The 12,661-nt window shown below is 34.6% G+C and overlaps 1 protein-coding gene across 1 annotated transcript; it reads right to left on the bottom strand.

Moving 5' to 3' along the window:
- Window positions 1-5,055: 5,055 nt before the first annotated feature.
- On the bottom strand, window positions 5,056-11,957 carry LOC124821889 (serine/threonine-protein kinase KIPK2-like). Its single transcript, XM_047293833.2, has 3 exons — window positions 11,729-11,957; window positions 8,496-10,477; window positions 5,056-6,260 (listed from the first exon to the last, which is right to left on the bottom strand). Exons 2-3 carry the CDS (start codon window positions 10,235-10,237, stop codon window positions 5,414-5,416), a joined length of 2,589 nt encoding a protein of 862 aa, XP_047149789.1. The 5' UTR covers window positions 10,238-10,477; window positions 11,729-11,957; the 3' UTR covers window positions 5,056-5,413.
- Window positions 11,958-12,661: the final 704 nt, after the last annotated feature.

Raw genomic sequence — 12,661 nt, 5'->3', positions numbered from 1 at the left:
AATTAGCCTTTTTCATCGTAACTGTTTTTAAGTTTCTTATTTGTTCTTTAAACATTCTTCAAACATTACTTTTATCCATAAGCATTGCATAGCATTGTAAGAGTCAGATATTCAAAAGCAATTTCGTGTTCGTTGGGAGACGACTCAGGGTTACTTTAGCCCTATCTACTTTCTTGAATACTACTTGGCAATACTGAAGTTGCCTTGAAAAGTAGTATTAATTTGATAGCTTCAACGACAGCGTATCAAAGTGGCATTAACATTATTGAAGAAGATGAATTCATAAATACATGAGAGTGGATAGGATAAGTCGGAAACCCCAACAACATAATCATTCATTATTTTATATCAATCACCTTTGCATCTTTCAATCCGATTGATCAAACTTGCATGCATATTTATTTACCGCAATACAAACACAATGATTTCGTTTACAAGTCCTAATTAATCAAGAAATCACATGAATGTTTAGGTCATGAGTTTCTAGGGAAACGATACTTGGTCTTACCAATAATTATTACTTGATACGATTCGGTACACTTGTCGGAGTGTTAACATGGTCACACACCTACTAGCATCTGTTAACACTTCGGCAAGTGTACCGAATCGTATTAAGTAATATTAAATGGTAAGACCAAGTATCGTTTCCCAAAGGACTCACGGCCTAGACAGTTATGTGATTTCTTGATTAAATTAGACTTGTAAACAAAATCATTATGGTTGAATTGCGAAAAATAACCATGAATGCAAGTTTTTATCAATTGAATTGAAAGATGCAAAAGTGATTGATGTAAAATATGGAATGATGATGTTGTTGGGGTTTCCGACTTATCCTATCCACTCTTATGTATTCATGAATTCATCTTTCTTCATTAATGTTAATGTCACTTTCTAATTTACCTTAAACCCGATGTCTCGGTGAAGAAAGCCTACTCCTACTCACTAGTTTACAATGTCTTGTCTCCCTAGCAATTATTCATGCATTACATTCGCACAGAAGCTTAAAGGTAACCGATCCTCACATTCCTATGTCTAGGTAATATTGCTTCTAGGTTAATTTCCCCAGTTCTAGATTTCCCCGTATGTGTCCATATCGACAAAATCAATGATCATGCAATTGAATGAGTTAAACAAAGCATGCATAGAGTGTAGAGGAAAAACCCTAACAATTACTGAAGTAAAGCATATATAATCAAGAATCAATTCAATACATAAGAGTTTCAAAGGTTTACATCGTTTCCCCAACAATACTGAAGGTTTAGTTCACCATAGACATGGTGAAACTAGATGAAAATAATGAAAAGAATGAAAGATAGAACCCTAAAAGTTGAAGATCGGAGCTTCCGCATCCAAAATCCGCCTCCAAGGGGTGAAAGGAGTGTAATTTCGCCTCTTTATGTCCAAAGATATGAACCCTAGAATGTCCAAAACCTTAAATAGTTTCTTAAAAATACAGAAAAATGGCCCAAGCCCAAGTCTTCATTGCTCAGCGCCCCAAAATGGCGCTCAGTGGTAGCTGCGACACTCTTTTGACCCTCAACGGTGGCGCCCAAGAGTAAAACAGTGCTCTCAGAACTAAGTTGGCCCTCGGCTGTGGCGCCCAGGCGTGAAATAGTGGTTGCACTTCCAGACTAGCGCTCAACGGTGACGCCCAGGCATGAAACAGTGGTTCTTCTATGTGCCACTTTTCCAACTTATCTTATCCACTCTCATGTATTCATGAGTCATCTTTCTTTATTAATGTTAATGCCACTTTCTAATTTACCTTAAACCCGATGTCTCGGTGAAGAAAGCCTACTCCTAATCACTAGTTTACAATGTCTTCTCTCCCTAGCAATTATTCATGCATTACATTCGCACAGAAGCTTAAAGGCAACCGATCTTCCTATTCCTATGTCTAGGTAATATTGCTTCCAGGAGAATTTTCCCAGTTCTAGATTTCCCCGTATGTGTCCATATCGACAAAATCAATGATCATGCAATTGAATGATTTAAACAAAGCATGCATAGAGTGTAGAGGAAAAACCCTAACAATTACTGAAGTAAAGCATATATAATCAAGAATCAATTCAATACATGAGAGTTTCAATGGATTACATCGTTTCCCCAACAACAATGAAGGTTTAGTTCACCATAGACATGGTGAAACTAGATGAAAATAATGAAAAGAATGAAAGATAGAACCCTAAAAGTTGAAGATCGGAGCTTTCGCATCCAAAATCCGCCTCCAAGGGGTGAAAGGACTGGAATTTCGCCTCTTTTTGTCCAAAGATATCAACCCTAGGTCGACTAAATCCTTATATAGTTTATTAAAAATACAGAAAATTGGCCCAAGCCCAATTAAACAGTGCTCAGCGGTAAGTGCGGCATTCAGAATGACCCTCAGCGTTGACGCTCAAGCGCGAAAGAATGTATTCAACAGCACAGTCTGGCGCTCAGCGGTAGGTGCGATACTTAAATTGGCCCTCAGCAATAGCACTTAAGCGTGAGACAGTGTACTCATCAGCCAAATTGGCGCTCAGCGGTGCAAATGGCGTTGAGCGGTGGCAACGGTTCTTCTTTTGTGCACTTTTCCTTCCTTTCCTGAGTCCAACTCCTTGCTTCTTCAACTTCTTTCATCCAATTCATCTTAATTCTTGTCAAAACAAGGAAAATCAAGCATAAAACCCATCCAACTCTTTTATTTCCAAAGCTTAAGCAAAAGCATGATTTCAAGCTAGTTTCTAAGTCATAAAGGTTGTTTTAAAGGTCAAAATTAAGGATAAAAATAACGGTTTTTCAACCGTTATCAGCATCCCAAATGCGCACAACCCCAAGACGACCCAGATCGAGTTCCTCCACTTGCCTAACCTCAACATCTGAATCAATCCAGCGTGGAGTTTGCCGAAAAAACCTCCATCTTCACCAAACCCTAATTTTGGAGAGAAAATTGGCACATGGTAACCTTTTATTTGACAGTCAAAGAATCAAACATTTAAAAGTCAAAGATGCAAGAAAGAAGGATGACACGTTTCAGAAAAAGGAAAAAGTGACGTGGCTCGCCGTTTGCCACATCAAAGAAAAGTTAACTCCGTTTAATTTTAAGGACTAAACATAAGAGTTTCAAAACTAAGAGGACTAAAATGAACAAACCTTTCAAATAGGGACTAAACCCAAAATCGCTTTATAGTTTAGGGACTAAAAACATATTTAACCCTTAAATTTGTAATGTTTTATACGTATTAATGATTTGAAGTTTTATTTAATTTTGAATAAGTTCTTTTTTTATTTATTTAGTATTTAGTTTAGAATATTTTTTTTATTATGTATTTATTATATACATTTTTTTATATGTTAATTTTTTTAACTTTTGATTTAATTTATAGAATTTTATATTTGGTAGTTTTTATTTAAATTTTAAAATATTTTATTATTTGTTATTTGTTATTTATTACTTAATTTGTAATATGTAACAATATTTTTAGAATTTAATTTAATTGATAATATGCTAAATTTTTGTAATTATAATATCATAGATATTATTTTTTGTTGTTTTTTTAATTTAATTGATAATTTATATCGTAATGGTTATAATATGTTTTTTATCTATTATATAAAGTTGAATATATCATGTTTTTTAGTAATTAAATATTAATATTTTAATGTTTATTATAGGTTGTATTTAATATTATAAGATGGATAACTATGCCTTTCTTGATTTTCAAATAAATTCTGGTTTTATGTTTGAATTTTCTTCTCTCCTAAATGAAGTGGTTGAGAGTGATTACACATATAAGTTTTTCACTAATCAAATATTTCCCTCACGCACTGATTTAATTGAATGGGTTCGAAAGATTACATTCGACCTCAGATTTGTTGTCGTGATTATATGATCGGACACAACAACTGATGAAGCTAGAAGAAATATATTCATTTTGTTAGGATGCGAAAGGAGTGGGAAGTATAGGAAGTATAAGCCAAATGAACACGAATGACCCATAGACATTGTTGTGTCTTCTGCTTTCGCACGAAAGACATTCATTTTGTTAGGATGTGAAAGAAGTGAGAAGTATAAGAAGTATAAGCCAGATGAACAAAAATGACCCATATACATTGTTGTGTCTTCTGCTTTCGCACTTCCCTCTTTCGAAACTTCAAGTGTTTTCCAATCTTTAAGAACAACTAACCCTAAATCCCTAAATTCTCATCTGCATATGCCACGTTTTAAAATCCATTAATGAAATATCACGTTTTAAAATCCATTAATGAAATGCCACGTATAAAGGTCTCATAATAGTTTTAAAAACTGGCCACCTCAACCTCGCACCTCATCAAAAACTTAATCTCGTTAAGTCAGGAGCTCAATTGACTCAAATTAGCATTTTTTAGGAGTAAATTGAGATTCTAATAAAACAGAGATCGAACTAGAAAACCCTATAAAAATAGGGACAGGGATTTAACCTATATTTAATGTATATAATTTAGTTTTAATGGCTAAAATTTCTTCCAGCATGTGACTGCAGAAGTACACCCTTCTAACAAACGATATTTCTAAACTAAAACAATCATAATCGAAATTATGCAACGCATAAAGTCGCAAGCAGCATGAACAAGCGTTTTGATCAGTGTTAAACGAGAAGGTTATCAAGGCTAGTAAAAATTTTCACTCTGCTGTTAATTAATTATCACCTGTTATCCCAATATGAACATTTTCATGGAATTGGAAAGATAGACAGAAAACAACACTAAAAAGACGATACAAACGAATCAATCGTAAGAAATACCTCGCGACAATTCATGGTAGAATGGATGATCAATCTGTCCCACATGCACAGCCTTTACAAGGAACAGCCTCTGACATAAAGGCTGTATATTATATTATGACAGTATCTAGAGAAAAGTTTGTGCACTGGAGTCCTCAAACTTCTAAAATATATACAATTTCATAATTTTGTTAACTTCGTCCACCAACTTATTTGATTACAAGGTATTTCATGACTAATTTAGTACCAAAATTATCTTTCAAGTGCATGTTTAACACATTATGCACTCACCTTTTTAGAGTCTGCGCAATACTTTAAAAAGTCTATAAAATTGCTTCTAGGATTTACTCTTATTTATTGTTGCTACAGAAGGATCTTTGCTTGTACATACGCCTACAGGTAACAAAATTCTTTAATCTACGCCCCTCCAGCATGGTGACTGGACGAGTATGACATTTTTTTGTTCTGAGGAATTTATACTTTCAGAGCGCGAGTATCAAGTTGCTGTATAAGGTGAACTTCCTATACCTCAAGACACATTTTACCTTGTTACAATCAAAACTACTATACAACAAAGGCTTACATAATTGTTGCAGCTCGACACATGAAGCATAGAGCCAAAACAAGGGAATCCATAACAAGAATGCCACTCTTGCCAAAGAAGAGTCTCTTTAAAACAACTCAAATTCCACTTGCTCTCCTGCTGCATTACACTCTACATACTGAATACCCTTGCACTGGGACTGTGGAGTCATCTCTGAAACTCCAAATTCACACAAGTCTGGAAGTTCTGGTGGGATAGCACAACGAATTAAGGCCCAATTAAGGCCTTCAAAGAATGGGTGCTGTTTTATCTCAGCAGCCCCTTTCTCTGTACCCAAACGATTTTCAGGCTCTTTAACCAACAACCCCCTAATGAGATCCCTCGCTTGGAAACTAACGAATGGGGTATCAGGGAACCTGAGACCTTGCAACACCACGTTGGCTAACGTTTCTTCATTATTACAACCTTTAAAGGGTGTTCTGCCATATAAAAGCTCATATAGAAAAACACCAAATGTCCACCAGTCAACTGCAGCTCCGTGTCCCTCTCCTTTGATTATCTCAGGCGCCAAATATTCATGTGTACCAACAAATGAATTTGATCTTGCGTCAGTGGGTTCAGCCACGAGCTGTGGCAATGATCTGAGATGGGCAGCAAGATCTGTTTTCAATTTCCTTGTTTTTGCGGCAGGAGGTAGGAGTCTGGGGCTGAAGCATGGAACTTGACAGGATGGTTCAATACAAAATGGCTCAATGCAATTAGATTGTGCACAAGGACCAGAATTCTTAGCAGGATCCACATCAGATGACTTAAGAAGCGTCGGGCTAACATCACACTTAAGTGAAAGGTCAAAATCTGTCAGCATAATGTGACCATCTTCTCGAACAAGAATGTTTTCTGGCTTCAAATCACGGTAAACCACTCCAAGCATGTGCAAGTACTCTAAAGCAAGAAGGACTTCAGCTACATAAAACCTGCATGTACAAAGTTTCTTGTGAATACAAAATCAAGCTCCAATATTTGTTCAATGTTGCCAACAAGGTTGAATAAAACCAACAAAATTGACGAACAGAAATCCCTTTCAATTATGGTAGCTATCAAAGTAATTTGCTCTTGAATAGTCAGTGCATGTATGGTATATAATTTGGTTCAAAATTGCATGCATGTACGATAGCAATTATCAATCAAGACTTTCTTGATAGATTTTGCTTGTTAAAACTATATTGCTAGATTCAATTCTTTACTAGCTTAATCCTGTTCATGAAAGACACAAACAACACTCATTAAACATTTATATAAGCAGGAAAATTAAATATATAGATTATCAAGAAATGAATTTATTCTTAACTCAATTTCATAAAACTAGCTCGTAAGATAAAGTTTGCATCTCACTTATATATTATGATTTGACCATATCTTTAATCAATGTGAAATCGAACCCATGCCTCATGCAAGGAATGAGCATCTCAGATATAGGATTAAATATGTGCGGGTGTGGTTCAACATGAGTCCGAAAGTGAGTGACACAACAACCCCAATAAACTTGACTAAATTAGGCTTTGAATGACTCTTATACTATATTAAGAAGTAATTTTATGTTTAACTCAACTTCACAAAACTAACTTATAAGTGAGATTTACATCCTTCTTATATATTATAATTTAGTCAGATATTTAGTTCATGTAGAATTTTCAACATATTTAACATAGACAATATGGTGAGAAGAAAAAAGAAATTCTTTATAGAGACTAGAACATTTAGAATAACAATTATTATTACAATAACAACAAGAATAATGATAGCAATATATTGAAAGTTCACACGGATTACATTTCATAAGACTTTATAAGGATGGTTAAAAAATATGCAAGCACTCCTAATTTCACATGGAAAGGTATTCATGAAGTTCTTGTCACACAAGATATTTCTAAATATGCCATCTCTTTTTAATTGTACTCTGCCAGTCACTGGGGTTAAAATAAGGAACTTCACTGTGTCAAATGACAAGCTATGCACTCTTTGCAAGAACAATGTCATCACCGGTGTTATGTTTTCATGGGCATTGCCCAATTCCACATATCCAAACATTTACAAGCTGAAAGCAAAAACTGAAACAAGAAAGCAGATGCATATTTACAAGTGCAGGAGGAAGTTAATACTACCAAATTTATTCAATAATTGAAAACCCACTTTTTCAACGTTAAACAAAGTGGCCTTCAAGAACAGAGACTGCACTAGCTAGCAGTGAACGCTGCAAAAATTAAAATATTCAGGACACATTCGGATACTGATTGTTTAGTAGGATAATAGAGGTATAGTTTTTGGCTGAGGCATGGCAAAAGAAAGATGCATCACACAAGTGATTTGCATGAAAGCATATCAAGGAGACACTGGGACAGAAGTAGTAACATGATATATTCCTTAAAAAGTATCCAAGTGAGTTAGAAAAGTATCCATCAATGAAATTGAGGTAGTTATTATTAGGAGTATGAGAAATAGAAAAGAACTTATCCAATATTAGCAGTACTGAATTAGAAATTGCACAATGGCTATTATTTATAGAAAATATTTCATGGCAGTTAGGCATTAGGAGTATATATATCTGATGGTAAGGTGTGTAATTAGACACATGTGCTGCTATTTGCACTTTTAATAGAAGACTTAGTTTCTGTGACAGCAAGTAAGTATATAGCAGTATCATGTGTAATTTTTATGTTCCGTATCATATTAGCTTTTCAATTGATGTTCTGTCACTTTTCTACTTAACCAGGTATCCTGAAGCACAATTACGCACTATTTCATAACTTCAGGAATTAAAAGGTGAAAAACACATTTCATTTTTCCAGTGATATAAGCTGCATTCGTATTTAAATTGTTAATGCATCATTTTAAAATTCATAAAACATATATACACAACACAGAAACTAAACATATAATATACTAAATAAACATATTAAATTTTTAAACCTTATTGCCTCCACTCGATACGCCATAAATGCAAGACAACTGATAATTTATGAAGAATGAGCTCAGGGAGAGTTCAGAAACAAGGAGAACAAAACAAACTAAACTGTACCAGAAAATACTCTACCAAATACAGCATTTGTTGAATATCTAAAAATGCAGTACCAGGGAGGTAGCTCATAATATAATCCTCACCAGAAAAGAAAATCATAATATATTACTAGACAGATTCTCTTAGCATGTACCTAGCTGCTGGCTCTGAAAAACTTCTACCAAGCTGTTTCTGCCGTAGAACATGAAGATCACCACCGGGACAATACTCCATGACCAGACATGATAAATTATCTGAGGTAAACTGCCCATACAGTGTCGGAAGAAAAGGATGATCCAGTATCCTTAATATTTCTCTTTCAGTTTGAGCCCTAGGCATCTTCTTCCTTCTTGCCAAAAATTCATTGTCCATCACCTTGATAGCAAACAAACAACTTTTGCCAATTAGCTCAGCAAGATATACAGTTCCAATGTCTCCACAACCTAACTTCCTCAAAAGATTGAAGTGTCTCAAGCCCAAGACTCCATGCTGCATTTGAGCATGTCGTATGGCCTCCCATCTAACATCCTTTGACATGTGAGGCCTATTGCCACAACTAGCCCCACTGAGATTACTCTCATCACTTGTACTTGTACTACTACTGTAGTCACCTTGACTACTCTTTGAACTTTGTGAAAATTCAAGTTGCTCTTTCAATACGGTATTCTTTTTCACTTTTGTAACTTCTCTGGCGCTATTACAGCCAGCTGGTGCTGAGCCTGAGTGCACATTAACAGAGTTTATTCCATCTCCAGAACTAGTAGAGTCCAATGATATAATACCTTTGTTGTTTTCTATAGCACACCAGCATCTCTCACAAACAAGTTGAGTTGTACTAGTAACTGACTGGTTATTTACTTCATTGGATGTAGGATCAAATACAGCAGAAAAGGAATCTTGCTTTAGTTTTTTCTTACCCAAACTTTTGTTCTTGATAATTGATTTGACCGTACGAGGGGCATGTCGTGACAATTTGCACACTCTGCTGCCATTTACTGAAGTAGATGAGGAACAGACTGTTTGTAACCTATCTTTGTGCCCATTCTTTGATACACATGCTTTATTTCCTAATTTGTTAGAGGAAGAAGCATTTTCAGACAAGTCTAACTTACTTCCATTAGTGTTACAACTAGATGGAGAAGATGCACATGTTTGTTTTTCTATTTGAGAAGGTTCCAAAGACTGCGATAGAACCCCAACTTTATTTGATGAACTAGCCAAGTCACCTATCAATGAAGCCCCAGTACCATTTTCAGTAGTTGCAACAGAAATTTTGGAAGATTGAACATTTTGCCTTAGTGATGTGCTTTTAACAGTTGGATGAGACTGGGAAGCTTTATCCAAGGCATGTGAGCTGCTCTCTTCTGGCACTAGAGATATTTCGCTTGTACTCCCTTTATTCTCAACATTAGAAGGCCCAGATTGTCTACCTTCAACTACAACTGAATTGTACAATGTCTGTATCTTCCCAACCTCAGATATTCTTGGAGAAGCAGTTGACTTTGATAATCTTTTCATGGAAGCCATTTCTGATGCCTTAGATATACATAGGTCTCTTAAAGCCTGCTTCAAAGTCAAAGGCTCAGAATATCCAACTCGTGGGGACCGAGAAGCACCCACTGTAATTGGCTTTTTCAATGAACTTTTCATCTTAGGGCTTGTACCATCCTGTAAAAGGCCAGAATCCCTTGATGAAGATTTAAGAGTAATTGATTCAAACAGCTTATTAATATCATCATCTAGATTATCCTTATATCCCTGTTTCAGCACAGGATGCTTCCGGTTTTTTTCATCCAAGCTATATCCAGAATTGGACTGATACATCCCGGCAGCTTTCTCTGTATTTAGGTCATCCCTTGCTTCTACAATTTCACAAGTGCCAGAGAATGAACCCATTGAGACAGATTTTACCACTAACTTCGGTGTGGTAGAGGTAACAGATACAGATTATCTCTCAGTGCAAAAGTCTATTCTACTTTATTTCTCATGTAGTGCATCAAACACCATAAACTCCCAACTCAAAGACAGTCAACCTGCAGTTCAACTTTCAGAATCAAAACCATTGGTGCGATCAAATCAAATTTGTAAGTCCAAACGATATATCCACCTCTTTACCAGCTACATGAGATTGAAACCCTGATGCAAATGCCAACATTTGAATGCATCAGCACACAAAGCGGAAATATAAAATAATAAATTGAGAAAAAAGAAAGGACACAAATTGACCCCAAAAAAATGAAAGAACGAAATCAAATGAAAACAAAGATGGACATAAAAAAATTTCAAAATGATAAGAGAAGCTACAAAATAAGCAATCTCGTACTCCCATTACTTGTAGGACAAGTGTCAACTGCGGGGAACACAAATCAAATTGCACATGGAATAAAAAGAAACCGCAAAAAATCTAATTTGTTTTCCTTTCCAACATTCTAACAGTTTGGCACTTCTTGTAATTAATGTGAAGATGAGTACAAGCCAATCCATCTCACAAAATATAAGAATTTTAAATATTCAGTCCTTTTATAACAAAAGATGATTAACTAGAGACAAACCAAGGACTAAATAACAGGGTTTTAAAAAATGAATTAAGCGTCCTAATTGACTTGCATTTAAGCGCAGGATCCAGTTTATACCGAGCAAAACAACCCCCTCGCTGCGCTGTATAGAAAACCAACATCAAGTAAAAACTCCATCCTTTGAAGAGAAGCTAACAATTTGTCTTATCAATTCAAAAACTTCACCAGTCGTTGTAATCAACAGATCAAATGAAAACGAAACCGCAGGCGTAAGCCAATCCAGTCCTTGTTCATATTTATTGCGACATTGTCAAATTAACAAAAAGCACGGACAGTAACGCAAATCAACTTAAGGATCGATAAACCTTCAAAAGAAATTAACTTCGAAAACACACACAAAAATGAAGGTGATTTAAAAAGGCATATTAAATCAAAATTTTAAACCAAATCATTCAGCTATATAAAAATAAAAAAAAAATCCAATAAATTTCATCCAAAGTGATTCAAATTTTCCCAAAAAAAAGCAATAATATATATAGATATATATATATATATATATATATATATATATATATATATATATATATATATAATTTAAAAATGTAGTTTGTGTTTGTTTCGTCCAGAATGTAGAATCCAAGAGCGGCAGCTTCTTATTCTTCTTCCTCTTCTTATTTTTATTCTTATTTTTCAGAATGAAGTTCCGAAACAACAAGAGTAGAAGGTCGAAATCTCATTGAACAGACTAAGACAAAGCAACAGAGTGTACACAACAAACAGAGAGAACACAGTTCATCGGAGACTAACGGAACGAGATATCAGAAATCAAACTGTTCAGCACGAAGCGCAATCGGAAACATAGAAGCCGCACCTGCAAGCAAGAGAAGGCGTAGACACCGAGCACATTGACATCAAGGTGCTTCAGCAAATGGAATCCAACAACACAGAGAAAAATCAATCCAGATTAGGAACAGCGAGAGAAACCCTAGGCGAGCATGGAAGTGATGGAAAAAACTGAAAGGTGGAGAGAGAAAGAAAAAGAGAGAAGAAGAAGATGCACAATGTTTATTTTCTTCTGTTCCACTTTCAGCACTGGCACTGATTATTTCGTACAAACAGGACCCATTTTCACAGACAAAATATTCTGAAACTCCAAAAAAAAATATCATAGACATAATTTTTTAATATTTATTATGAATTAGTAATCATTTTTTAATATTAGAATAAAATTTATTAATTATAGAATTTTCCAATAATTAAAATTTAAATTGTATGACTTATAAAAAGTAAATATGTACTACCAATACATAGAATCAGTACAATGAGATTTAATCTGAAATATCAAGTTGAAAATTAAAATATATAAGTATAGTAATCACGGCGCATATGAAATGAAATTATGTTAAATATAAGAAAAGTTGCTAACAGAATATTTTAAATAAATATTGTAAAAAGTTATAAAAAATGGTTGAAAAAACATTTTCCAGAAAATAAATTATATTCAAAATTACTTGAATGCTATTTGTCGTGTTTCACCCACCATGCGATCTCAGATTTGGCTTCGTATATTATTAAATAACAGTGTGATTTTAAATGTTTAAATACTTTATGAGTATCCGATGCCTTTTTTTTTCTTTTTTGTTAGTATATCAAGGTGATGTGATGATATTTTATGCGATGTGATGTGTACAAGGAAGTGGTTTATGATTTTAAGTCCTATATTATCCCAACAAACATATGTTCATAGAAACTAATAAAAAATTAAGACAATTAACCTAACTTCCTCCGACTTGACATTTCAATT

The sequence above is a fragment of the Vigna umbellata genome, chromosome 8 (genome assembly GCF_029865625.1).
Source record: "Vigna umbellata cultivar VRB3 chromosome 8, Vumbellata_1.0, whole genome shotgun sequence".
Taxonomy (NCBI): Eukaryota; Viridiplantae; Streptophyta; class Magnoliopsida; order Fabales; family Fabaceae; genus Vigna; species Vigna umbellata.
The sequence above is the reverse complement of the archived record's forward strand: the minus strand, read 5'-3'. Positions and strand labels throughout refer to the sequence as shown.

Excerpts from the sequence above, each read along its gene's own strand:
- LOC124821889 (XM_047293833.2), bottom strand. The coding sequence starts at position 10,237 with ATGGGTTCATTCTCTGGCACTTGTGAAATTGTAGAAGCAAGGGATGAC. Across the intron at positions 6,261-8,495 it reads TTTTCAGAGCCAGCAGCTAG|GTTTTATGTAGCTGAAGTCC; the intron begins GTACATGCTAAG and ends TTGTACATGCAG.